At 43.3% G+C, this 27159-nt stretch overlaps 2 protein-coding genes across 3 annotated transcripts; one reads left to right on the forward strand and one right to left on the reverse strand.

The window, feature by feature from the left end:
• LOC110074724 (serum paraoxonase/arylesterase 2) lies at window positions 1-27159 on the reverse strand. 2 transcript variants are annotated; one of them, XM_020785191.3, is made up of 9 exons: window positions 26987-27159; window positions 17670-17740; window positions 15648-15703; window positions 7246-7411; window positions 5778-5904; window positions 4520-4720; window positions 3126-3207; window positions 1875-2003; window positions 1-533 (listed from the first exon to the last, which is right to left on the reverse strand). In XM_020785191.3, the coding sequence occupies exons 1-9, from the start codon at window positions 27058-27060 to the stop codon at window positions 375-377; spliced, it is 1065 nt and encodes a 354-aa protein (XP_020640850.2). In that variant the 5' UTR covers window positions 27061-27159; the 3' UTR covers window positions 1-374. The 2 variants fall into 2 exon arrangements, with proteins under 2 accessions (XP_020640850.2, XP_072859307.2); XM_073003206.2 differs by lacking the exon at window positions 26987-27159 and adding an exon at window positions 21270-21717.
• LOC144583831 (uncharacterized) lies at window positions 8765-13499 on the forward strand. Its single transcript, XM_078378709.1, has 2 exons — window positions 8765-8897; window positions 9103-13499. The coding sequence occupies exon 2, from the start codon at window positions 9221-9223 to the stop codon at window positions 12785-12787; it is 3567 nt and encodes a 1188-aa protein (XP_078234835.1). The 5' UTR covers window positions 8765-8897; window positions 9103-9220; the 3' UTR covers window positions 12788-13499.

The raw sequence follows: 27159 nt of genomic DNA on the forward strand, positions 1-27159 counted from the left end.
TGTTTTAGCACCAATTTACTGTAGTCATTTTCACTGTTTTCATCAAAACCAAGTGATAGCTGGCCATTGAAAAGAAATTGAGAGAAAGCAATTTTAGATCAATTACCATATGAAGGTAGGAATAATTTGAAGTTCTTTGTTAAATAGTGGTGCAACTATAAAAACCCAACATTTCTTCCATATCACCGTATTCCTTTTAAAAAAAAATTAATAGTTCTTCTGTTACTTCCTTCTTGGAACTGAAATGGAAATGGCCAGAACAAGTCGATTGCAATAGAGGTTGAAGTCAGATATCAGGGCTGTAAACTCGGCGGGGAATTTGGCTCAGATTATCTTTGACCTTTCCCACTGTGACAAAGTCTGCAATGAGTTTGCTACAGCTCACAGTGGAGGCCTCTGTGAAAGACAGTGCCAATAAGCAGATGCTGGTTATACACTGTAGCAACAGAACTCCCTTGAATTACTGAACCATCATCCACATATACTTGGGTGACTGTAGGCTTCTCAGAAAGGATGTCTTGGATGCGGAGAACCTGAAATACAGCAAACATTAACACTGGTTGACCTTTTTCTTTATGCATGTATAAAAATGATCTTTATGTTTGGATAACCAGATGCCTCCTAAGCCAAGCCAAGGCTTTACACCTATATATTTTCAGGTGACGCCATTGGCCATGATTAGTGGGCAATTGCTTCTTGTTCTTCTGGCCCACCTTAGGGTACCAATACCCATTATAAAAAAGGAGGGCAAAAGAGGATATTGAATTGCTAAAGATTCCATATGCTTATTTATATGTACAGATACAATATTAGAAATGTTTGTTACAATGGAACCAAAAAAACATACTGCTTCTCATTTGACTGGGGAGGAGATTGACCAGGAGATTGGGTGCCTGCTGATGCAGCTGTCCAAGTGGCCACCATGGAAGGACAAATTTGAGGTCCCTGGCCCCCCTTTTTCTATCATTAAATTAGACTTGGATTGAGCAGTCCTTCAAATAAAGGCCATCTTCAAAAGGAGGACTGTCATTTGTATCCATGGAGACTTTGCATGTCAATCAGAATGACCATCTTTTGTGTTCTAGTTCACAGGGGGAACCCGAACAGACAGATCAGCCTCTCCCTCTTCAAATTGTTATTTTTGTGTGGTGAAACTGACAGACTACTGGTGTTACCACCCCACAACACTGTGTGTGCTTTTCACACATTTCCAGAACTAAATCAAGCTATAGGCAGCAGAGAAGTGCATGTCAGAAATTTTCATTTCATTTTCACTTCTTAGTGGGTTTCTCTTTAGTTTTAGTTTTCCCCCCTTTTTTTTCAATTTTCCTCCTTTCCTTTACCATGAAAAGGGGCACTTTATGCAGCTCAGGTTTTTTGGACAGGTGAGGGATACCTGGACTGGCAGTGCTAGCAAAAGTGTTATCAGGAAGAGCTTCAATTGTCTATGATTTTTCTCTGATTTAATCACTTTATTAGTTATTGCGTGTACACACACGTGTGTGTCTTATAGATGTCCTACTTCCAGTAATGGCATTTGCAAATGTGATTTGCTGAATCACCTGTTTTGAGTGAGCTTAGAATCTTTGCAATGTTTTTGGGCCTTCAGCAATAAAACCATCTTCTGATCTAAACTCTACACTAACACCCATGGAAACCTTTCTGTCAAGATTTCAAATTCCACATTAAGACAATTCGGGCCTGAAAAGTGTTCAGGAAATGAAAAAGAAAAAAGGTTTAAAATCTTCCAAAGATTTTCACAATAAATTTTAGCCAATATCTTCTTTCTTAGGCACTCATTGGTTTCTGTGCCCTCTCGTTCATGCCAGTTTAGAAAATGAATCATTTGTTTTGCCAAGACAATTCCTACTAACCTCTGAGCCAGGAGGGTTCTCTGGATCATAACGGAAGAGCTTCATGCCATTAGGATGACATCCTACCCAAATATCTCCAGTGTCAGGATCAACTGATATGTTGTCAACTAGAGTTTCCAACTGCAGAACCTAAAACACACAAAAGAAACAAAGCAATGTACAAGCAAGATTTATAATTACCATACCCAATACTGAAAACAATTATTTTTCCCCATAGTAAGCCTATTTATTTTTCTCTTAGGCTGGAATGAAATCAGGGTACATTTGCTCAAGTTAACCAGAACCACAATGTTCAGTAAAATCTACAAAAGATGAGCTATTTAAGGACACAGGAAGCTGCTTTATATATGAGATGACTTATTCATGGATCACAGTACTATTTATATTAAAAACCTATAAACCTGCTTTGGATTTTTCTCAGATTCCTCAGGTATACCAACAGGAACTCATGGCAAAATATTGACCTGGGAAAACAGGATGTCAGTTGAGAATTAAAGAACAAGGGTGCTTCTGAACAGATCAATACAATTATTGTTTTTTTCAGTCCCAGGATTCATCTCACGGTATTTTAAAAGAGAAATCTACTTCTAGATTCTTTGAAGTTTTCTTAGTGTCAGCAACCTAATTATGCAGGAGCCAAAGAGAACCGTTTTGTGTTTGCTGTTATTGAACAACCCAGAGTCAGAAACCTTAAGTGATCCCTTGTAGATCACCCTGAGGTCTACCAGGAGATCACAATCCAACGCCTGCCTACAGATCTTTTCCAGCCTATAAAGGGAGATGGCAGGGATCAGAAGTGGAAACTTTGGCATGAAAAACATGTGCTCCACCACTGGATTATGACCCAGAGATAAATATAACCCATTGCCTCAACTTCCTAGGGTGAGGAAAGCAAAGAACAAAGGAAGTGCCCCATATCCGAGACAGCAATACAGTGATCACATATGTACTGGTGTACGCATATAAGCCCTCAGTATACACTTACTCATTTTCACCTGCCTAACTCAGAACAGCTGTCAGTTACATGGGTCAAACTCCTAAGTAGTAAAGGCGTGAGATCTTTCAGAGACTGTCACCAACAACTCTTTGATGTCAGAAGGGAACAGAATGCCCAAGAGTCAACAATATTTATTCACTAAAGGTTAATGTATATGTACACAAGCACACAAGTTCTATCAAAAATAGCTATATCAATGCATGGAGAAACTACTCAACTCAAGTTCGTGTTTCACACAAGGACTAGACGCTTACCTTCAAAAGAGACAAACTTCTATTCTCATGCTTTTCAAAGACATGAATGTTACGATCCATCACATCCGCAACATAGACGTACCTTGAAATGAAATAAAAACTTTGAAAAATCTTTGGGGACGGGGCAGGGTGAAAGTTGCATGTGATCATTCATGATTTTCATGAACTTGCTTTCTATGAAATAGATACTGGAGGAAAATTAGAAACACTTCCTGTTCGGAAGAATGGCTTTGTGTTTGACAGCTCAGACCCATCACCATTGCCATGAGATTTAGTCCTTGGGCAATTCATGTTTAGCCTGTTAAATAGTCACATGTATGGCAAAAGCTACAACTGAGGAAGCTGCTACAGCAGGCAGTGGGCACTCAAAGTGCTGATAATATTAACATCTTGAATTTCATTTAATACTGCCTGCATTGGAAAATGGGTGTTCTATAACAAGCCATGGCCATCACAGCAGCCATTTTTGAGCATGCCAGAAACATTCTCAACATTTGAAACACACCAATTAGCTCCTCAAGCTTAGAGGTGGACCACATAGTCCAACAGGATGACTTTCAGAGGCTAACACAACAGGCCACATGTACAAGGCACCACAGCTCAGAAGAACCCACCACTAACATGCCAACTAAGCTGTGGCTGGAACCTACACTGGCAATCTGTGTCACCATCATCACAGCCATGGTATATTAATGCTACTGCTCCCAGTACTGTCTTCCCATAACTTTCTTGGAAATATGTTTGCCTAGCAGCAATGCTCATTACAGGAGATGAACCAAAGTTCAGGTCCATTCTGTAGTGGTGGCCACACCAATGTAGTACCAGGCTTGTGATCTTGCTCTGAATGAGTATTGAGAAATGTCCCACCTTCTTTTCTGGGTAGGATGTGCTAGTAGAAAAACAACTCGATACACTTTATCTTAAGAATACTGTAGTCTTGTACAAGTAGAGACACATTATCATCCATTGGCAGAGAGTCCAGGTCTAGTTCTCAATCATGCTAAATGTTTCACCATTTAGCTGTTTTTCACAGGAACCTATCCCTTTATTGGCCTCATCTTCCAAGGTCCTACTGTAAGTGCCTCTACCTATGGAAATCAGAGAGTTGACTATGTAGTGGAAGAGTCTACTTAGAAACTATAGTCAACTATTGTCAGTTCATTGCAGCTCCTTTAAAAAGCCCAACTGCAACAGCAGAAATCCTACTCCTGTCTTATCCACTATTTCTGTTTCACTGTTCCATTGCATTTATTTTAAAAATCCAAAGTGTTTTGTACATATGTATATAAGCCTTATTATAAAACATGCTATGGAAAATTGCTGATGTGAATATTTTAAAAATGAACATATCCTACCTAATACTGAATGAGTCATTTTGCCTATAAGAAACTTACTTTCCATCAGGTGAAATGTTAATGCCATTGGCAAATTTAAATCCCGCTGCCACTTCTTTTACTTCTTTAGGGCTGTAGTAGACAACATTTGTCCACGTTAAACCCAGGAACATCTCCAAATAGTGCAAGGGGGGCTCTGGGAAATAACGATCGTTGGTGGCATAGAAACTATCCGGACCCAGAGCCACAATGTCATTCACGCTAAAACAAAAAGTAAAATGGAAATGTAAGGATGGCTATCCGGTACAGCTGCTGGAAGTTCTGTTTACAAAGTATCTTTACTATTTTGTGGCCAATCAATCAAAATATATCCTGTTGCATAACTGCCACTACCAGTTAGTTGTCAACCTGGAGTCAAATCGCATATGATGGAAAATATGTATTTCCTGCTATTACAAGTCGAGAAACACAGTTCTTTCTGCTGGCCTGCCAATCTCTGAGCATCGCTTCTCAGCGCCCATTGAACCCTGATGACTACAAGACAGTTTTATATATTTTGCAGGAAAGAGGCGGTTGTTCAAAACCTTTAACCATGGTCTCAGTGACAATTACCGTACACATCACAGGGTTTATCCAAGAAGCAAAACCTATAACTTCAAAGCAAAGTGAAGAGTAAGATTAATGAGATAAGGCCTGGTGGACTCCTAACCAATTCCTACCAAGCTAATTCCATGTCTCCTCCACCTTGCTTCTTTCTCCCATCTGTCAATGGACCAATGTCGCATCATGCCAGCAAAGAGCTATGGATGAAGTCATCCATAATTGAGCAGTGGTAACATGATGTTCTGGGGGCAACACCGGCCACAAGTGTCATTCCAGGCCTTCCTCAATCTCCGTCTTATCTCACATACTCTCTATATAACTCAACAACAACATCATCATCACCACCATCACCATCAACAACAACAACAACAACAACAACAACAACAACAATAATAATAATAATAATGTGCTATAAAGTCAATTTGGACTTATGGTGACCCTGTTCAGGGTTTTCTGGGTAGAAAATATTCAGAAGTACCATTATCTTCTTCAGGGGCCACCCTGGGACTCTGCAGTTTGCCCAAGGCCACACAGGCTGGCTCTACTTCACAGGAGACATGGGGGGGAATCGAACTCCATACCTCTGGCTCTGCAGCCAGATATCTAAACCACAGAGCTATCCAGCTAGCTATATATTCCAAGCAATATCTTGCCTCCACCCTCCCCCCAAGTTCTAATCCCAACCATGCATTCAGCAAGGCTCACTCTTTCCTACCTTGGCAGGAGTTCATGTCTGATGGTATTAAGATGCAAGAGAGAATTGTCATCTTCCATGAATTTAAAGCGCTCTACTACTGTCTTGTGTTGTGGGTGATTTACAACGAAAAGGTACACAGTATCGTCTAGGGAAAGCAAACAGTGAAATACATTTGATAGCACTTGCACTGAGAGCTTATACAACACACATATGGCAGCTTTCAGCATTTTACCTTCTTTACTGATCTTCTGCTATGCACTGTAGAGAAGTGGATACCTCACTCCACAGAAAGAGGAGTTTCACAACATGTTACATTTTCATATGGTGCAATGGAAAACTTCAGTATTGCAGTCAAACTTCTGCTCATGACTTGAATTCGATCCCAAAGGACTCAGGTAGCTGGCTCTGAGTTGACTTAACCTTCCATCCTCCTGAGGTTGTTAAAATGAGCACCCAGCTCAGTGGACGGCAAAAGTGCTATTTGCATAATTATACTGTAAACCATCCAGAGAGTGCTTTAGACTTTTTGTTTGTTTGTTTATTGAGTTTCTAGACTGCCTGACTTAGTGAAATACTACTTAAACAAAACATACAAACTAAAATAATAAAATAATGCATAGATAATAGCACATGGAATAGTGTATATAAATCAAAACAACTTTCATGAAGGTTCTACGTGGAGGCTAAGATTGTGCCGCTGCAGACATAATCTATAAAAAGAACTTGGGCCAGTGAAACAGGCAGGCTTGTCTTCTGAAGCATTTTTCGACATGCACCTGGAATTCCACCTATTACTGTGATGCACAGCTATTACAACATAGCTGCACACTTCTATGGGAATGTTGACTACCTGTTGACAAATGTGTCTTTCATTCTGAAATGAGATGCATGAGCATATAGGAGCAAATGGATTTTGAGCCTACCTGCCTTAGTTTACTGGAAGTACATGACCTGCAAATTCTTAGCCATAACCGTGTAAAGCAGTGGTCTCCAACCTTGGGCCTCCAGATGTTCTTAGACTTCAACTCCCAGAAATCGTGGCTAGCTGAGGTGGTGGTGAAGGCTTCTGGGAGTTGTACTCCAAGAACATCTGGAGGCCCAAGGTTGGGGACCACTGGTGTAAAGAACAGATGCCTTCCTGCAGCATGCAAAGCTTGCTAATTCTGGATACATAAAAATGCTTACTGATCTCCAGATAACCACTTTAGCAAGCTACCCACATAGATTAATTTAAATTGTCTTTGGTGGAAATATGGTCTAATCCTGAAGCACCCTCACCTCACAACATATGAGTAAATTAACAACTGCATATTCCTTATGCTGTCCTTTGTTGCAAGAACCTCTAACTGACTGTTACAGCGTTTCATATTTCTCACAGTGACGAAACAAGCGGACCAATTAGTTGCAAAATTAGAGGGAAGGACATCCAGTGACTTATTGGCAACTGCCCACTTTATGGCCCCATCAAATGGGCAAGTCAACATACCTGTGTCAACATATAGGCTAATTCCATGGGGGTTAAAAGAAGCCAGATCAAACCCACGACTGATTCTCATTTCCACTGGTTGAGGATTTTCTTCATTTAGATCCATTAGTAGTATCTGCCCACTTTTATCAGGTGCAAAGCTTTGCATACCAGGGTATTTTAAGCCCTTGAAAAACAAAATAAACATTAAAAATATTCTCTCAAGAGTGCCAAGATCAACACACTGCCATAACATAGACACTGACACCTTTCTCTCTGTTGCATCACAAAGGGATCAAAAGTCAAGGGAAGCCACTGACATTCATTTATCCTTCTGGCCATTCAAGAACATATTGATCCTGCTTGTACTTCAGAACTTTCCATGAACTATTACAGCTCTCTGTCTGATGTATCAAAGATTCCATCACACCACTGGAAATCTTTTCATCTTTAATTCTACTATGTCCACATTGTTTAGCAAATAAATGTTCCACTATGACCCTTCCATTGAAGGTGAATGATTATATGGAATACTCTGGGAACCATGGAGAAGCCACATAATGGTCCCAGAGAGCCTTGAGGAGTTGTGTTCCGTATTTACCCACAGAGCGAGGGCCAGTGCCTCCACCAGTGTAGTGGTGAGAGACTCACAATTCAAATCCCACAAAGTTCACTACATGACTGTGAGCTAATCATTGTCCCAGCCCAACTCTTCTCACAGGATAACAAAGTGGTGAATGTTACATACAGCACTGATGTTACCTGTCTGTCATGGGTTTGGAGGGAAAGTTCCATCCTATGGGGAGTGGAAGGCGGGACATCAGGAGGAGGGGCTGTACTGTATATATATGTGTAGCGTGTGTGGAGAGTTTAGGAGACACTGAGAGACACTGGGATGTGACGAAGCAGCAGCTGGGAAGAAGAAGCTGTTGTGGGAGTCTGTGTGTCAAACAGGGTACTACTGTGTGTCAGAGTACCAACCTGATAGGTTCAGGTGTCTGTTGGTTAGCCAGAACTGATAGGTTCAGGGTCTGTGCTTCAAGTTAAGGGTTCTGGGTGAACCAAACTGTATGCTTGTATGAGTGAGAGTAAGCCACGTTACTTTATCCTATTCACCTGATTGTTTATTTTTCCCTGTGTGTATTTAAAATAAACCTTATTCTTTTTATTGTTTAAAAAATCCATCCCTGGTCTGTGTGACTTCTTAAAGGGAATGGTTGGTGGCAGCTTAGTGTAACTGTGTGACATATCCCAGTAGGTCTGGGTTTGTCACATTGATTGGTGTCCAGCGTGTGGGATACGACTGGTCCAGTTGTCCAGTGGTCCAGCAAAGCCTTGGCAAGTGTGCCCAGAGCAAGGGGGGTCTAGTCAGGGACAGTCTGAGGCGCGTAGGTAATCTTCTAGGTGTACCTCACGGGGAGGTGCGCTAGTAGAAGAACGTGCCAACTGGGGAGACTTAGATTAAGGTGCTCTGAGGCAGCCTAGTTTTGGCGGGAAAAAGCTGAGGCAAAACTGCTTAGTAACAGTGAGCTAGCTTGCCAGCTGAGAGGCCCAGCAGAGGGGGGTAGGCTCTGACTCGATACTGTTGCAAGTTAGTGCTGAAGAACAGCAGCAATCTCTAGGGAGAGCTGGTTCTGAGGCAAGAAGGAAAAAAGTGGTCGTTTTATTTTGAGGCTTGACTTTTTAAAGCAGCCTGTTCTGAGGGGGGATTATGCCCTTGACTCGAAGCCAGATGGCCGAAATGAGTGAAGTGAAAGACCCCCAGATTGACCAAGGTTCTGAGGATGAATTTGGCTCAGTGCAGGGTGACAGCACAGTAGAGCAGAACCCAGAACTTAGAAAATTGCTCATAGCCCAACAGCATGAACTGAGGATGAGGCAATTTGAAGTGGAGGAAAGGGAAAGAGAGAAACAGCGGCAATTTGAATTAGAGAGAGAGAGATTGGAAAGAGAAGAAAGATTAGAGAGAGAGAAAATTGCTCTGGAAAAAGAAAGGATGGCGTATGAGTTAAGAAAATTGGAAATGATGAACCAGAACAATAATAACAATAGGGATTCTGAGGGAGGCCAATTGTCTAAGGCTGACCTGAAGAAATTCCCTGTGTACCACAAGGGAGATTGTCCCGAGGTGTTCTTTTCCTTAGTGGAAAGAGCGTTTGTGGACTTCTCAGTGAGGGAAACTGAGAAGATGACCATCATGCGATCTTTAATCAGTGGTAGCCTGGCTGAGGTCTATGCCGAGATGCCTGAGGAACTGATGAAAGATTTTGCAGAGTTTAAAAAACTGGTGTTTGCCAGACATGGGATAAATGCAGAGCAGCTGAGACAAAGATTCAGGTCCCTCACCAAGAAGCCAGAGCAGACTTTTACCCAAGTGGGGGCCCAATTGGTGAGGCTGCTTGAGAAATGGCTATCGCAGGAGGGAACAGAGACCTATGAGCAGCTTAAAGACTTGATAGCGCTGGAACAGTTCTATTCAGTCCTGCATGGGGAATTGAAATTCCAGGTGAGGGAAAGGAAACCGAAATCTGTGGCAGCAGCCGCAGAGATTGCAGATTTTATTTCCCAAATAAGAAAGCCCTTGGGTGAGGGGAAATCTGTAGGTAAACCCAAAGAAACCTACAGCAAGTACTCTCAGGGACCAGGGAAAAGCCAGCAAGGGGGAGGGGCCCATGGTGAAGGGAAGCCCTCACACATGAAACCAAGACCTCAGATTTTGGAGGGAAAACCAAAACAAGATGAGAGAGAATCAAAATACACCAGAAAATGTTATTTCTGTCAGGGAAAGGGTCATCTAATCTCAGAGTGTCAGAAATTAAAGCAGCTAAAAGGAATGGTGCCTCAGGAGTCTAGTGGAACCAAGCCAAAAGCTGTGTTCTGTGTCCAGAAAGAGCAAGGCTCAGTCTCACTGAGGGAGCCTGTTGCCATGGCTACTCAGTCTGGAACAGCTACCGCTGCTGATCTGGCTGAGGAAAATGGCCCTCTTGTGGAGGTAAAGCGCTGCTTGCTGGTGAAAACAGATTCTCAGTTGTTTGAGACAGCAGGGGTGGACGTAGGAATACTTGACCGTCAGTATAGGGGGCTGCGGGACACTTGTTCCCAGGTAACCCTGTGCCATCCAGATATCATCCCTAGGGAGTTTATAATCCCAAATGAGAGCATGAAGGTGGCAGGGATTGAGGGGCAGGTAATCTCTCTGCCAGTAGCTGAGGTACCTGTCAACTTTCAAGGCTGGAGGGGAGATTGGCGGCTAGCGATTTCATCGACTCTGCCAGCAGCCGTGCTCGTGGGAAATGACCTGGCTGAACATGTGAAACGGGTGCTAGTGATTACACGCTCACAAGCCACCACGGGGACAGTTCAGGGGGGTAATGATGAGCCAGAGACGGAAGCAGAGGGGAGTTCAGAAGCTGTGGTGGAAACCTTAACCACAGACAGCAGATTTGGACAGGAGCAAAAGGCAGACGCCACTCTCCAAACGTGTTTTGAACAGGTGACTGACGCCCAGCTAACACCTGAAACCCCAGTGAGATTTCTGGAGAAAAAGGGAGTTTTATATAGAGAAACCCTGAGGAATATCTCAAAAGGGGGAGATGGGATCAGAAGTCAGCTGGTGGTACCTGAAAAGTATCGCCCCATGATCTTAAAAAGGGGTCACTCTGACATGTTTGCTGCACACTTAGGGGTGAAAGGGCCCCTTGATTTGATCAAACAAAATTGGGAGCAGATCACCCAGGATGACCCACAAGACGTTGTGACATACATAGACACCTTGATGAATGACCTAAGGAGAAATCTAGAGCTGGCAGCAGAAAACCTGCAAGCTCAGAAGGTCAGACAGAAAACATGGTATGACCACAAAGCTAGAGAGAGGCACTTTGACCCAGGGGAGGAAGTGCTTTGGCTTAGGCCCTGCAGAGAGAATAAACTGCAGCTCAAATGGGCAGGACCATATAGGGTCATTTCCAAGATGTCAGACCTGAACTACCTAATAGAGCAGGAGGAGAACCAAGCAAGGAGGGTGGTTCATGTGAATGCCCTAAAACCCTACTACAGAGGGGAACAGAGGGTTTTATTCGCGATAAAAGCAGCTGAGAGTGAGGAAGCTGAATTACCCTTCTGGGAGGGTAGAGGGGAAGTAAAATACAACCCAGAGGAGGTAAAGATCAGTCCTGCACTCACCCAAGACCAGCAGCAAGAACTAAAAATGCTGCTTAGTAAATATCAACAGGTGTTTTCCAACAAGCCGGGGATAGTAAAGGGAGTGATGCATCGGATCCACACAGGGGATGCACCCCCGCAGGCAGTATCCCCATACCGAGTAACGGGACCCTATAGGGACAAGGTGCGGAAGGAGCTGGACGAGATGCTTAGGGAGAATATAATCGTCCCATCTTCTAGTCCTTGGTCCTCTCCGATAGTCCTTGTGGACAAGCCTGATGGGAGCATTAGGTTTTATGTCGATTACAGGAAATTAAACCGTGTAACCACTCCTGATGCCTACCCAATGCCCAGGCTAGACAACCTGATTGAAACCATAGGGGGTTGTCGGTTCATCTCATCATTGGACCTGGTAAAGGGATATTGGCAATTAAGAATTGATCCCAGGGATCAAGAAAAGACTGCCTTTTGCAGCCCTTTTGGTCTCTATGAGTTTCGAGTCCTGAGCTTTGGTCTCAGAAATGCACCAGCCACATTCCAAAGGCTGATGGACCAGACCTTGGCAGGGCTCAGTGACTTTACAGTGGCCTACATTGACGACATAGGGATCTTCAGTAATACCTGGGAAGATCACCTGATACACCTGGAGTTAGTGCTGCAGAGGTTAAGTGCAGCAGGGCTAACAGTAAAGGCCAGCAAGTGTCAGCTGGGTAGCCCAGAGATAAAATACTTGGGTCACATGGTAGGGGGAGGAATGATAAAACCCCTGGAGGCCAAAATAGAAGCTGTTCGTGATTGGCCTAGACCCAACACCAAGAAAAAAGTCAAATCATTTCTTGGGTTGGTGGGCTACTACAGAAAGTTCATCCCGAGGTTTAGCGAGATTGCGGCTCCGCTGACCGATCTGACGAGGAAGAAGGCTGATGACCGCATCCCGTGGACCAGCGACTGTGAGGCGGCGTTCCAGAGGTTGAAGGAGGCGTTAATCAACTATCCTGTCCTGCGTGCTCCAGACTTCGACCGGGAGTTCATCATCTACACCGATGCGTCTAACAGCGGGGTAGGAGCAGTTCTGTGCCAGGAGGATGAGAATGGTGACCAGCATCCAGTGTCCTACCTGAGTAGGAAACTTCAAAAAGGTGAGAGACATTTGGCAACCGTGGAGAAGGAGTGTTTGGCCATAGTCTACGCGATCCGGAAGGCCAAGCCTTACATCTGGGGAAGACATTTTATTCTGTGTACTGACCATTCACCATTGCAATGGTTAAAGACAATGAAAACCCACAATAGCAAACTTATGAGGTGGGCTTTAAACCTACAGGACTATGACTTTGAAGTGAAGGTGGTCAGAGGGTCAGTGAACTGTGTTGCTGACGCCTTATCAAGAAGACCTGAAGAATGAAGACGGCGAAAGAACATGGACTATGTGTATATAATGATGACAAAAAGTAAAATGTACCTGTTTTTGAATTGGTTTGTATGAATAAAGGTAAATTGATGTAATGTATATGGTAAATGTTTAAATGCCTATTTGCTATGGTTAACTTAGAGTGTAAGGATAAGTAAGTATAATATGGTATGTATAACTGTTTTTGTGTATTTTATTCAGGTTGTTTTTTGGTGAAAAGCACGTTAGCTTTCCCCCTACAAAACAACTTATAAAGAGGGGAGGTGTTACATACGGCACTGATGTTACCTGTCTGTCATGGGTTTGGAGGGAAAGTTCCATCCTATGGGGAGTGGAAGGCGGGACATCAGGAGGAGGGGCTGTACTGTATATATATGTGTAGCGTGTGTGGAGAGTTTAGGAGACACTGAGAGACACTGGGATGTGACGAAGCAGCAGCTGGGAAGAAGAAGCTGTTGTGGGAGTCTGTGTGTCAAACAGGGTACTACTGTGTGTCAGAGTACCAACCTGATAGGTTCAGGTGTCTGTTGGTTAGCCAGAACTGATAGGTTCAGGGTCTGTGCTTCAAGTTAAGGGTTCTGGGTGAACCAAACTGTATGCTTGTATGAGTGAGAGTAAGCCACGTTACTTTATCCTATTCACCTGATTGTTTATTTTTCCCTGTGTGTATTTAAAATAAACCTTATTCTTTTTATTGTTTAAAAAATCCATCCCTGGTCTGTGTGACTTCTTAAAGGGAATGGTTGGTGGCAGCTTAGTGTAACTGTGTGACATATCCCAGTAGGTCTGGGTTTGTCACATTGATGACAAAGCCTATGTATTCTACCCTGAACCTACTGGAGGAAATGCAGGCCATACATTTAACTGTTAAAGAAATAAGCACATGCATTTATGACACTCAAATCTACAAGATTTAACTCTTTTTTGCACTTTCTATCTACACACCTAGTCACCTCAGGAAACCAGGAATTCTATCCAGGTGGCAGTTGAGGATCCTGAAGTGAGGGGACACTGCTCTTTTGCCTTGCCTGACAGTCTCCTGTTGGCTGTGAAGGAAGAGAATCCACTTCTTCTCTGGCTCACATTGAAACCAAGCAGGCTGACAGACAAAAATCCAATCTGGCCCTCTTAAGCACCTCTTTCTGACTAAGAGAAACAAAGCTTTTCCAACACTGCCTAACGGCCAGCTATTTTCTATGAACAGACAGATGGAGTGGCCATGGGGAGGCCCCTCAGCCTGGGTACAGCAAACTTCTACATGGAACATTTCAAAAAACAGGCCCTGGCTTCGGCACCCTTCACACCCACACTCTGGTTCCGATATGCGGATGACACCTTTGCAATTTGGAACCATGATGAAGAAAAACTTGAACAATTTCTAAACCATCTCAACAGCATTAACCCAAATATACAATTCACCATGGAAAAAGAAATAGAGGACCAACTCTCTTTCTTAGATGTCATGGTCATACACAAAACTGACCTCCTATTGGGACACAAGGTCTACAGAAAACCCACCACATGGACCAGTACCTACACAAAAACTCCAACCACCACCCACAACAAAAAAAGGCATAATCCAAACACTGGTAGACTGTGAAAATCAGAACTGTGAAGCTCAATTTCTCAGCACCAAACTCAACCATCTGAACTGGGCCCTACAGGCAAATGGCTACTCCAAGAATGAAATCGCAAGAGCCATCAAACCAAGAAAACAACACCAAACTGAAGAGGAAAAACAGCCACCCACAAATAAAGTATTTCTGCCATACATCAAAGGGATCACGGACCGCGTGGGGAAACTTTTGAAAAAACACAACCTACAAACAGTATTCAGGACCACCACAAAAACACAAGAAATGTTACAGTCAGCAAAGAACAAAAGGGACCCCCTCACCACTGCAAGAGTATACCAGATACCTTGCAGTTGTGGCCAGGTATATATTGGAACCACAAAATGCAGCATCCACACCAGAATCAAAGAACATGAGGGACACTGCAGCTTAAAACAACCAGAAAAATATGAACATGCCCTAAAACAAGCTAGACAAGAAAATTCTGTTTCAAAATACTGAAGTACTGGACAACACCAGCAATCATTATGTTAGACTGCACAGAGAAGCCATTGGAATCAACAAACACCAGCAGAGCTTCAACAAAAAAGAAGAAAGTTTGAAACTGAACAAAGCCTGAACAAAGCCCAGCACTGAAAAATACAGACTGCAAATGGTCAACGAACTCTACCCAGCCACAAGGAGTGGTGATCACTGCACACAAAACACCAGCTAACAACACCCATCAATCACAGTGACAATCTCTCCCCCTCATCACAACAATACATCCACAACAAAAAAACACGCTGATCACCACAATCACCCATCTCCTGAAAAGGACAAAAGCTGATCTCACAGCTATAAATACCCAACTATCCAAGATACTGCACCAGAGCACAGACAGAGTTCTGACTCTTGTCCTCTGAAGATGCCAGCCACAGAGACTGGTGAAATGTTAGGAATAACAACCTTCAGAACACAGCCAAAGAGCCCGAAAAACCCACAACAACAATCAGATACTGGCTGTGAAACGCTTGGAGAATATATAGGAACAAAGCAGGCTAGGCTGTTGCTTACAAGGCCAGTTCAACAGAGGAACAGACCTCCAGTCCCACTGCTGTGACCTTGAACCATCACCAGCCCATCACTCTTGCCACTGGTACAATCAAACTACAGACAGGATTAAACCCACTCTTCAAAAAAGAAGTTTATTAAAAATGATATAGCCTGAAATTTACCACCAGCAGCCTTCTGCCCAATAAACTCAAACATTACTTTGTATGTGCACAAGAAAGACTTACTGTACTAATGAAAGCCAGGCCATTAGGGAGTATGTCAATATCTTCTGAGCCAGTTTCTGAGAAGGAAAAAAAAAGAAAATCATCTTACTCAGAGAAGGCCATGAGAAATATTACTGCAGTGGCATACAAAATTATTTATACCTTCATCCTATGCATCTTTATTTGAAAGTCCAAAAGAGTTAAATGAAACTTCCAGCTTTAATCTAAGGATTACTGCATTAGGTGTTACAAATAGCAAGGTATATTATTCTTTGCCAAAAACAGACACTCATATACATCACTGGTACTTTCCTGTAAAATAGCAAGCACTGTCTTCGTGCACTTCCGGTCAAAAGCAATTGGGAACCCCAATCAAATTCTAACCTTCTTTCAGTGGTTTAAGTTTAAATACAACAAAGGTAAGAATTCATTCCTAGTAGTAGAAGGAAAAATACTCTTTATCTGTGGACTGAAAGCTGCAATGTGCTCTCTCTGTTACTATGGAAAGAGTTTGTCTTCAACAAAAGCCACTGCAATGAGGGCAAAGGACTAGGAGACGACTTAATCTTTGTCTGAGAAAGACTGTCTCGTGGGAAATTTAAATTTTCAGACAACAATGCTCAGAATCCAGAGCCAGCATAGCCAGTGGAAATAAAGGAGCCCCAGAAAATCATGTTTCCAAACACTAGAATCAGCTCTCTTGCGATGTCTCTTCAGTGTTCATGTTCAAAGCACACAAATCCAACTCTTATTTAAAAGCTCTCTGAAACACACACTCACCACTTTGTACTACAGGAATGGGAAACATACTGTGCCCATGCTGTCATTCTCCAAAAGACATCATGCTGCTTAATAGACATTTTATACTCACCCAACCCCCACTCCAGAGCAAGGGAGGCACTTTTCTACCAATCTGTGAGGCAATCCGGCTAGAGCAATGGTTCCCAACCTTCAGTAACCCAGGTGTTCTTCAACTACAACTTCCAGAAACCTCAGCCAGCACAGCTGGTGGTGAAAATCTTCTGGGAATTACAGTCAAAGAACACCTGGGTTCCCCAAGGCTGGAGCTAGAGGAAAGTGCTTAAAAATAGTTCAGTGTTTGTTATTGGCCTGAATGTCTAACTTGTATAATGAACTTGAACTCATTGTGACAAATGAAGCTCAGTGACACATCAACAGGCAGTTCCATAGTTGTAGCACCTGAGAGTATCATACTAGGACTCTGGAAACTGCTGGAAAGGAGAGTTCAAATCCCCAGTCAGCCATGAAGCTCACTTGGATGAGCTTGGTCCAGTCACTATCTTCCATCCTAACCTACCTCAGAATTTTTGGAGGGATTGACAGAAGAGTATGTGGAGAGCCTTAAATGCTACCCTCACTGAAAAAGCTGAATTTTAGAGTCTGTAATAGCCGTAAGGGACATGGTGGCGCAGTGGGGTAGACCGCAGAAGCCTCTGTGCTGCAAGGTTGTAAGACCAGAAGTCGTAAGATCGAATCCACGTGACAGAGTGAGCTCCTGTCGCTTGTCTCAGCTCCTGCCAACCTAGCAGTTCAAAAGCATATAAAAATGCGAGTAGATAAATAGGGACCACCTCAGTGGGAAGGTAGCGGCATTCCATGTCTAGTCGCACTGGCCACGTGACCACGGAAACTATCTATGGACAAAAGCTGGCTCTACGGCTTGGAGACGGGGATGACCACTGAGCCCTAGAGTCAGACACGACTGGACTAAATCTCAAGTGGAACCTTTACATCTTAATAGTTGTAACATTCAGGGGACAGTAGTTCAAACAAGGTTATACAGCTCAGTGAGTTAGGTATCTGGCTGTGGAGCCAGAGGGTGGGAGTTCAATTCTCTGCTGTGCCTCCAGGAAGAAAACCCAACCTGTGGGGCCTTGGGCAAGCCCCAAGGTGGTCCCTGAAGAAGCGAATGGTAACCCACTTCTGGGTATTCTCTACCTGGGAACCGCGAAAAGGATCGCTAAACGTCAGAATTGATGGCACACAATGATTGTTATTATTATTAGTTCAAACCAAACCTACCTATTCCTTTAATCAGGTGACAATTTGGAAGCCGCTTTGTTTTCACTTCTCGTGAGGCACGGAGTCTATGCCTGAAAGAAAAAGGCAGAAGAAACATCTTTTTTTAAAAAAAGAAAAGAAAAGAAAAGCTGCCACAATGCAAATGGAAAAGATGTAACAAAAGAACAATCTCTCTCTCCCCCACACCCCCCAGGTCAGATCAAGAAGTCCAGCCCACAACTGCCAACCCAGGAATGCAGGCAATTGTGTTATCTTTGTCTGGATCCCTCGCTGGGCGTTTTTAAGAGCAAACTTAAGATTTGGCTCTTTAGGCAGGCCTTCCCTCCTGTCATCATCTAATCTATTTCTTGCCATCTTGAATTATATGAATATTGTTGTTTTATTTTATATTGTTAGTATTTTATGGATTGTTGTTAGTCGCCCAGAGTAGACTTCGGTCTAGATGGTCAGGGTATAAATAAATGAATGAATAAATAAATAAATAAATCTTGCAGCTGCCCCCAGAGTTGATACATCACATTGGAGACTTCTAACATTGGCATATGAACGCCTAGAATTTGTCTCTTTAGGGCTTTTCCTGGGTGTTTTTAAGAGCAAACTTAAGATTTGGCTCTTTAGGCAGGCCTTCCCTCCTGTCATCATCTAATCTACTTCTTGCCATCTTGAATTATATGAATATTGTTGTTTTATTTTATATCGTTAGTATTTTATGGATTGTTGTTAGACTTCGGTCTAGATGGTCGGGGTATAAATGAATGAATGAATGAATGAATGAATGAATGAATGAATGAATGAATGAATCAGTCTTGCAGCTGCCCCCAGAGCTGATACATCACATTGGAGTCTTCTAACATTGGCATATGAACGCCTAGAATTTGTCTCTTTAGGGCTTTTCCTTCATAGACCTTTTCAACTGATCTTCATATCTTAGAAGCCAGTCTGGTGATATAGCAGATACAGTGTTGAACTAGGACTGTGGAGATGTGGGTTCTAATCCCTGTTCTGCCATAGAAACTCATGGAGTGGGGGGCAATGGTAAAACCTAAATGTCTCACATGTCTTGAAAACTCTACTAGGGTCATTGTCAAACTTGGCAACACATAACACACACAAGTATTGTGCCCTACTCAACACTCGCTGCAATTTTTTACACCATTCCAATTTGGATGACTAGAACTTGAGACTCATGCATTCTGCTCTTAGGGATAAATCATCCCAAATTGGATGATCACCAGCTTCTGTTTGCTTTTCCCCAGAAACCAATTTAAATCAGAGCTTGGAAACATAACAACTTTGTATTACAATTCCCAGATTCCCACAGCCAGTTTGGGCACTGAGCATGCCGGCTCAGGGATTCTGGAAGTTACAGCCTAAAAAAGGAATTGTCAAAATATATTACAAATTATAAAGAGAAACATCACCATACAGAGCAAGGCTCCATATGCCTGCTTAAAAGTAAGTCCCACTGAGGCAATGTTCCCTCTAAGCTGTGTGACTGCATTGTTGTACAGCGCCGGATTGGGGCCACCCATTTGCTTCCTGTCGTGGCTGGAACTCCATGCACATGGGGCAGGGCTCCCACGCAGCACCCCAGAAAATGTGAGGGAATGTTGCAGTGAGTTTAATGGGGGTTCCTCCTAGATATGAAAGTATACATAGGACTGTAACCTTCAGCACTAAATCACTGTACATCATTTATCTTTATTTCATAATCTAAAATATTTCAAATACAGAATAAGAACATAAACATATATGGATCATCCAGGCATTTCTGCTCTTTACTTTATAGTTTCATAGTTCCACAAACTGCTCTTGTTCTTAGAAAACGCAGATATTTTCTGTTCCAGAGTCCAAAATTGCATTTCAGAAGCCAATGACATACAAGAGGAGGAGTTTAGCCTGCAATCATTTTAGAGCAGACTTAATCTTTTCCAAACATTTGTAGTTGTCACTCTTATCTTCCCAACATTTGTTGCTTGCTGTGCACAAAGCATGAGGCCCCTAGCACCAGCACAAAAGGAAACCTAGCAACCTGGATGCCATCCTGTCCTAAATCTTCTACCTACTGCAGGACTACCTTGTCCACAGTCCTTTAATGGACTAGCAGCACCAGAAGTATTCATTAATTCCACCATATCAGCCTTAACACACCTGGTAAATTCTCTGTTGGCCAGCTTAGTGCAAGGCTTTGCTGGCCAGGGGTTCTTGGAATTGTAGTCCAAGAACATCTTGGGACCCAAGGTTGGGAACCACCCTTCTAGAGCAAGGCTAAGGAACACTTGAATTCCCTGATCTTGCTGGATTGCAGCTCCTGCCTGTCCTAGACAGCAATGAGAAGGAATAACAGAAGTTGCAAACAACAACATTTAGGCAAAGGCAGTTGTTGCTCAGATCTCTTCTGAAGGAACACAGTGGAGTGTGGTTCCTCTTCTTCCTCCCAACAGCCCTACGGATTACCTCAGGCTGAGACATAATGATGTCTCAGGTCAACAAGTGGGGTTTGTGGCTTGGGTAGGAATCTGCACACCATTGAAGTTACACTGACTCATGTAGAAACAGGTTTGGTAGATTACACAGAAAATGTTTAGGAAATGTTTAACCTGAAAAACCAGGAGTTTAAACAAAACCTTCTCAACTATTTAAAAAGATTACCAAAGTATAGGTTGAGCAATTGTTTACCAGATCACCTAGGCCAGACAAGGATCAATGGGGTCAAGTTACGCCAGTGAAAGGTGAAAGCTACTGGGAAGATGAGATGTTCTATCCAAACTCTCATGCAAATTTATCAGAATAACATTGCCCAAAACAATGAACAAACCAGAGCAGGTTCATGCACTGAAATCACTCTTTTATTGATAAGGAAAAAAAAATGTGGACCAAATCTCCTATTTGTATCCATTAAAGGCAGCATTCTCTTATTGATTGTTTCTGATTTGTATCTAGCATCCACATGATGTTAATTTTATCTCACATTATACTGAGTTATTCTCCTATGAATTCGATACCTTAAAGAAAAATTTGCCACTCGTGAGACCAAGGTATAGGTGGGTGGGTTTGGTGCTGTGCTATTTTCAGCCTTATATATCTTACTGAAACAATCTGGGTTGCTTCTGCTTGGTGGGCACTCTGCTACATTAGCTCTGGTATTGTTATGTGGGAGTGTCTTCTCTCTCCAGTGCTGATCATGTTCCACGTGCCTTGTCTACTTGCTATTCCTGCTTCTGCCTCTGACAGCCATAGCCATATGCAAGTATGACCAAATTTCACCCTCCCCCACCTTCTGTTGTTCTCAGTAGGATTTGGCAAACTTATCTACTAACACTTAGCTACGGTCAGCCAACTCTTCCTAACATTTGGCTCACTGTCGCACCTCATAATCCTCCCAGGGTCAAGCATGCCCCCCCCCTCTCTCTCTGTGTGTGTGTGTGTGTGTGTGTGTGTGTGTGTGTGTGTGTGTGTGTGAGAGAGAGAGAGAGAGTGAGAGAGAGAGAGAGAGAGAGAGAGAGAGAGAGAGAGAGAGAGAGAGAGAGAGAGAGGGAGGGAGAGAGAGAGAAAGAGAGAGAGAGAGAGAGAGAGAGAGAGTTTCACTGATAGTTCAACCTTGCTTGTGTTATGGAGATATGCCAGCCAACTATCCTTCCAACTAGCACATGCGTTCTGTTACTATTGGTTCTGTTTTCTGGCACTCTGTCCTTATTGCATTCCATATTTAATTTTTTTAAAAAATATTTCACTGTTGTCCACTGGGATGTTGTGTGGAAACACTGTTGCATTGGGAAACAGGTTAGCTTTCATCATGGGAGTTAACAGCAGCACTGGATGGAAGTTAATAGGGCTCTCTCTTTTTCATGTGAGGTAGCAGACAACGTTTTCATGTGAGGTAACAGGCAAGGTTAGTGCTAGAATGAAAGAAAAGAGCTAGTTTAGCACTAGGCTGTGAATTTAAAAACTGGCAATAGATCAGATGAGATATACCACATTGCTACAGTACCACATTGGTTCTTGTCAAAGCTTTAGTTCAGAGTGACTGTAGTGCCACGGTAGAACACCAGTGGTCAGAAAGGGGTGACGAACCCAGTATTTTATCAATGGGGTCAGCTTCAGGCATCCAGTAATGATTCTACAACATTCAACATTCATCTGTTTTGTATGTGCTGAATTATACCACACTAGGCTGGTGGGTTCGCCTGCAGGCAGCCAAAGCTACAGTCCTCAGTACAGTGTTTGTGGTTGGGTGCCCCACCCAGTTTCTGATAGCTTTGGTGAAAATATTATGAAAAAGATGCCGTGGAAAATAAAGAAAACAAAGTGGAGGAATTGGTGAGATATAAGGAAGGTAAGGAGGAGTGATGTATTATGTGGAAATCTGGTTCTTTGCAACCTATGTCTGTAATAGGGCACTGAAACATCCTAAAATAACGTGCTGGGTATGTGGAGGTTGAGGCAAAATACGTACTGTAATGCCTTTGTGAAGCAGCCTAAAGCAATGTGTTTTAATTCCCTAGTCTGGAGGAAAACGGAGAATTTATTGTTGGGAGAAGGGTATCTGGCAGTAGTTCCTGAAACAGGAAATGAGAGGTCTTCTTAGAAGAAGAAAAAAAGAGACATTTTAAACTTCAGGATGATATGTTTATAAAGACACACATATAAGTGACTCTATGACAAAAACTGCTAAGCTTCTTCACCAGCTTTCAGCAGCTCTGATGCCACCCATTCCATAGAATCAAGAGAGGTCTTCCTGGCCCAAAATAAGATGGGTTGCAAACATTTTTCATTGTTGGCACCTTTGAGAACCAGCTTCTCTTTTTGCACTCTTTCCGTTAAATGTCTGGTAGCAATTTTTTCTTGATTCTGTCATTCCAGTCTGCTAGGAAGAAGCCAATAATAAAGGACAGCAGGCCAAACTATGGCTATCATTCCAACACTGGGCCAAGAGACCCAGAGGGCAACTGGATATTTCTTTAACCCTTGGCTTTACAGTAGAGAGGGACGTGGTGCCGCTGTGGGCTAAACCGCAGAAGCCAGTGCTGCAGGGTCAGAAGACCAGCAGTCGTAAGATCAAATCCACGCGACGGAGTGAGCTCCCCTCGCTTGTCCCAGCTCCCGCCAACCTAGCGGTTCGAAAGCATGCAAATGCGAGTAGATAAATAGGTACCATCTCGGTGGGAAGGTAAACAGCGTTCCGTGTCTAAATCACACTGGCCATGTGACCACGGAAAGATTGTCTTCGAACAAACGCTGGCTCTATGGCTTGAAGAGCGGGATGAGCGCCGCCCCCTAAAGTCGAACACGACTGGACAAAAATTGTCAAGGGGAACCTTTACCTTTACCTTACAGTTCATTATCACTCTTCCTTTTATTGCTGCACCAAGACTTGCAACATATTGGGCTTTCACAGCAGAATATTTCTGGCAGAGGACATGTACACAGACAAAGGGTCTCAATAAAGGGATATACAACCTTTCGAAATACATTTCCAGCCAGAGGACTTTCACCTGAGAGTCTGTTTGCGTTCCAGTGGGATTGCAATCCTAGACACACCTACTCTGCACTAATTCCTGAACACAATGGGACTTTGTTCTAAGTACAGATACGTCGGACTGCACGGTTCATCCCAGAGCAGCATACACAGGACTAGTTATGTTTCACAGAAATACCTCAGACTATTGTTAATACGGTCTATCTGATTTTTTTATGGAGTCTCTTTACTCTCCAGAGAAAATATGCTTTCTCTTTAGCCATTTTCAAGAGATTTATTTGTCTTTTGGTCACACGACTCCACATGGAAACCCATTATTCCTGCTGTGTTTGATGCTGTTCAAGAAGGATTTTACAAAGCTCTGTTTGACTAGAAGTTACTTCACATCAGTCCTCTTGCCAGGGGGCACAAATAAAGAAGGGGGTACTTAATATTTTCATGCTATAAGGCAATCTACACAATTTCCCCCTTTAATCTGCAATAAAACAATGTGTGCTGCTATCTGAATTATCTAGCTTTCACTAGTGAAAACAGTAAGTTTACCCGCATTGCTAAGCAACAGTCTGGCTCTTCCTTTCTGGCTGACCATCTTCAGCATGTAAATCATGCTTTGGCGAGGTGGGGGTGGGAATTGTGTTTATATTGATAAATGAAACTATCTGCTTAACAGGCAATATATATTTTAAAAACACCATTAAATACATCATAACAGCAACACAAGCGTAAAACAAAATAAAAATTGACAGCTACAGATTGCAGGCAGACACGATAAAACAATATCAAGCAGCATTAAAAGCCTGATGGCACAAAGCTGACTTATCTTCCCATATGATAATAACAATCATGTAAAATCAAGTCAATTCTAATTTATGGAGACCCTTTTCCAGACAGAGAACGCTCAGAAGTGGCTTACCGTTTCCTTCTTCTGGGGGCATCTTGGGATTGTGAAGCTTGATCAAGGCCACACAAGTTGGCTCTTCTGACAAGGAGGCACAGTGGGGAATCGAACTCTGAACCTCTGGCTCTGAGGCCAGATCGCTAAACCACTGAGCAGGGAGCCAACTTCACTTCCCTCATGAGGGAGCTCCACAATCAGAGGCTACCATCAAAAGACCCTACACAGAGTATTGACCAGCACAGCCTTTTTGCTTTCTGCTCTGTGTTTTAAAAACTAAAATGTTACAGTATCTTGGACATTTTATCTCCTAGCTACAGAAGACATTTCCTGTCTTGTGTAATAATGTGAGATGGAGGACTTTAGAATACTAACTAACCTGAGCAAAACATGTGAGAGGAAACTCCAAACAAATACAAGTGAAAACAAATGGGATATTTAGGTACCATCTTCCTGAAGAATAGAAAAGTAAACTTTTTACCATTCCAGCTTCCTGAATTCCTCATGCTAGGTAGGGGATTTTGAGGGCTGTAGTCCAGGCAAGAAATATTTTCAAATTCTGCTTCTTCTTTAAACTTGCACAGAATTGTATGGAAGATAGCAGCCAGAACGGGTGTCTTTGTGACAACACTAGAAATGGGAGTTTTCACTAACTCTTCACAAGTGTACAAGGACTCCAAGCTGATAATCTTTATAAGCCATTCTGGCAGGGTTTGTTTGTTGCTGGGTTGTTGTTGTTGTTGTTGTTGGCAGAAGAGCATGGTAAAAATACTTTTAAATGTATTCACTAGGCATTTGAATAACAGGGATTTCAGATTACAAAGAACTTAAAGTATGGAAGGAGATAACAGCAAATAAACAGAGCTGACTTTTCACCTAAGGTATATAGCACACACCCATCCAATTAGCTGTCTAATTAGTCAGTTCGACTATCAGCTTACACCATGATTAGGCAGAAGGTAGAGGAATAATGGAGTAACTTTGCTTCCTTGACCAGATTACTGTGCCTCTGCAAGACAAGAGAGAGAGGAAGCAGCAGCATCTTGCAAACAACTAAGAAACAGATCAGTAACTATGAGGTGTAACTAGCAACTTTTCCCCTGTTACATTCACGACCAGTACTGGAACCCAGTTTGTTTTCTTCTAGGAAGGGAAGGGAGGAATAAATTGTGGAGAGATAATCCACAAGCAGAAGGAAGGTGCTAACCTAGGGGTCCTTTTAACCTCTACAAATGGTCCGCTCTCCTATAAAGACTTTATACAGACTTAATATGTCTATTTTGAGTCCACAGAGAAATAATATCGAGGTAAGCACTTGTGGCTGGATAGCTCACTGGTTTAGGTTTCCGCCTTGCAGAGCCAGTCATTGGGAGTTCAATTCCTCGCTGTGCCTCCTGGGAGAAGAGCCAGCTTGTGTGGCCTTGGGCAAGCTGCACAGCCCCAGGGCACCCCCAGAAGAAGAGCGTGGAAAACCACTTCTGAGTACTTCTACCAGGAAAAACCTGGAAAAGGTCACCATAAATCAGAATAAGCATGCAATTATTAAGCACATTTGCAGTAACTGTGACCAATGTGGGACCGCACAGGAGTTTAGACATATTGTTAAATATACATTTGCTGCTCCTGCAAACATATTTGGCAGGCACGTACTTAGCAATCTTCCTAGACGAATTTGTGAAGTTTGCTCAGGATGAAACTTGTCATCTTGAAGACATCCTGTGTGATCTGATTTCAGAAGTTAACCCAGGTTGGGCTTGGTTGCTTCTTGAAGAGGAGACCCATCTTATTACACCAGGGATCGAAAAGAATCCTGCCCCAAATCCTAGAAAGCCACTGCCAGTTGCTGCTGAAACACTGGGCTCGGTGGGCCACCAGTTTGACTCAGCATCAGCCAGCTTTCCATATTTCTCAGAAAAGTATTAGTTTAACCACACACATGCAGGCCAGTGCATATGGACGCATACACACAGCCATTATCCACCCAGGAGGACACATCCATGCCTAACCCCTCCCTACCATCTAAGAATTTTAGGTGCTTTGCAAATGGCTATTATTAATTCTCCTGCATTCAGATTCCTCCCGAAGCCATTTCCACAAAAAACGGGCTTACTTCTCATTTTTGATCACAGACGGAATCCAGAGGCAGAAGCAAGGAAAAGTTCAGCACATGCTCAAATTAGGAACAAAACAAAGTCTGGAGGGCCTCTGGGTCTTGCTCTGTGCACAGCAGGGATCTGCTCACACACCTGGAAAACAGCCAGGGGTTGCCAACTCCCATCCAGAACTAACAAAGGACCAAAAAGAAACAACCACCCCCGCCCCCCAACCCATTCCTAGCTCTTTCCTTCATACCCTCACCATAACTCAGCTAATGGGAACGCGGTCTCTCCCAAGAGAACCAAAGAAAGCAACAAGTTGCCAAGGATTCACTCCTGTTTGCCTTTTCGTTTGTTCTAGGGCGCTTGTCTGAACCTGAGAAGTTCCCCCGCGTTAACGAACCGTCCGCACTACAAAAAAACTTGCACGTTACTTGTTAGGGCTATAAATTCCCAGCATCCCCCGATCTGTTGGAAGAAGTACAGTAAATCTTTTAGCTGGAAGGAGATGCGCCGTTCAAGCCACTTAATCCTTGGCTGCCGGATGGGCGGTATAAAAATCAAGTTAATAAAATTATAAAATAAACGATCCGGATCGGTCACTCCGGAGGAAACGGGACAAAGGCTTGAATTCCGAGGCGCACTCGCCAGGGAATGCGCTGCCCCAAAGACAACAGTGAGGCTGAACGAGTACACTTGTTATGTTCGTTTCCCAGAACCTAATGGTTTCCAAGGGCGGGTCCAGTGCAAAATGGGGGTTCCGCCCGATCCTAAGCGGAGCCCAGCGCCCTTCATTCAGTCCACTGCCTGCGTAAAGCTTCGGACGACGCGGCGCCCGGAGACTTACCGGAAGGCCACCAGCCTTTCCCCGATCAAGGCAGCGGCGATCCCGACCAGGGCGACCGTCAGCAGCTTCCCCATGGCTCAAGGCTCGGCGACGCGGAGACGATCCTCGTCCGGCCGGGATCAACCCCGAAGTTTTCGCTCCTCCAGTTCCGCCCACCAGCCCGGATCCCGACC

The sequence above is a fragment of the Pogona vitticeps genome, chromosome 6 (assembly GCF_051106095.1).
Source record: "Pogona vitticeps strain Pit_001003342236 chromosome 6, PviZW2.1, whole genome shotgun sequence".
Taxonomy (NCBI): Eukaryota; Metazoa; Chordata; class Lepidosauria; order Squamata; family Agamidae; genus Pogona; species Pogona vitticeps.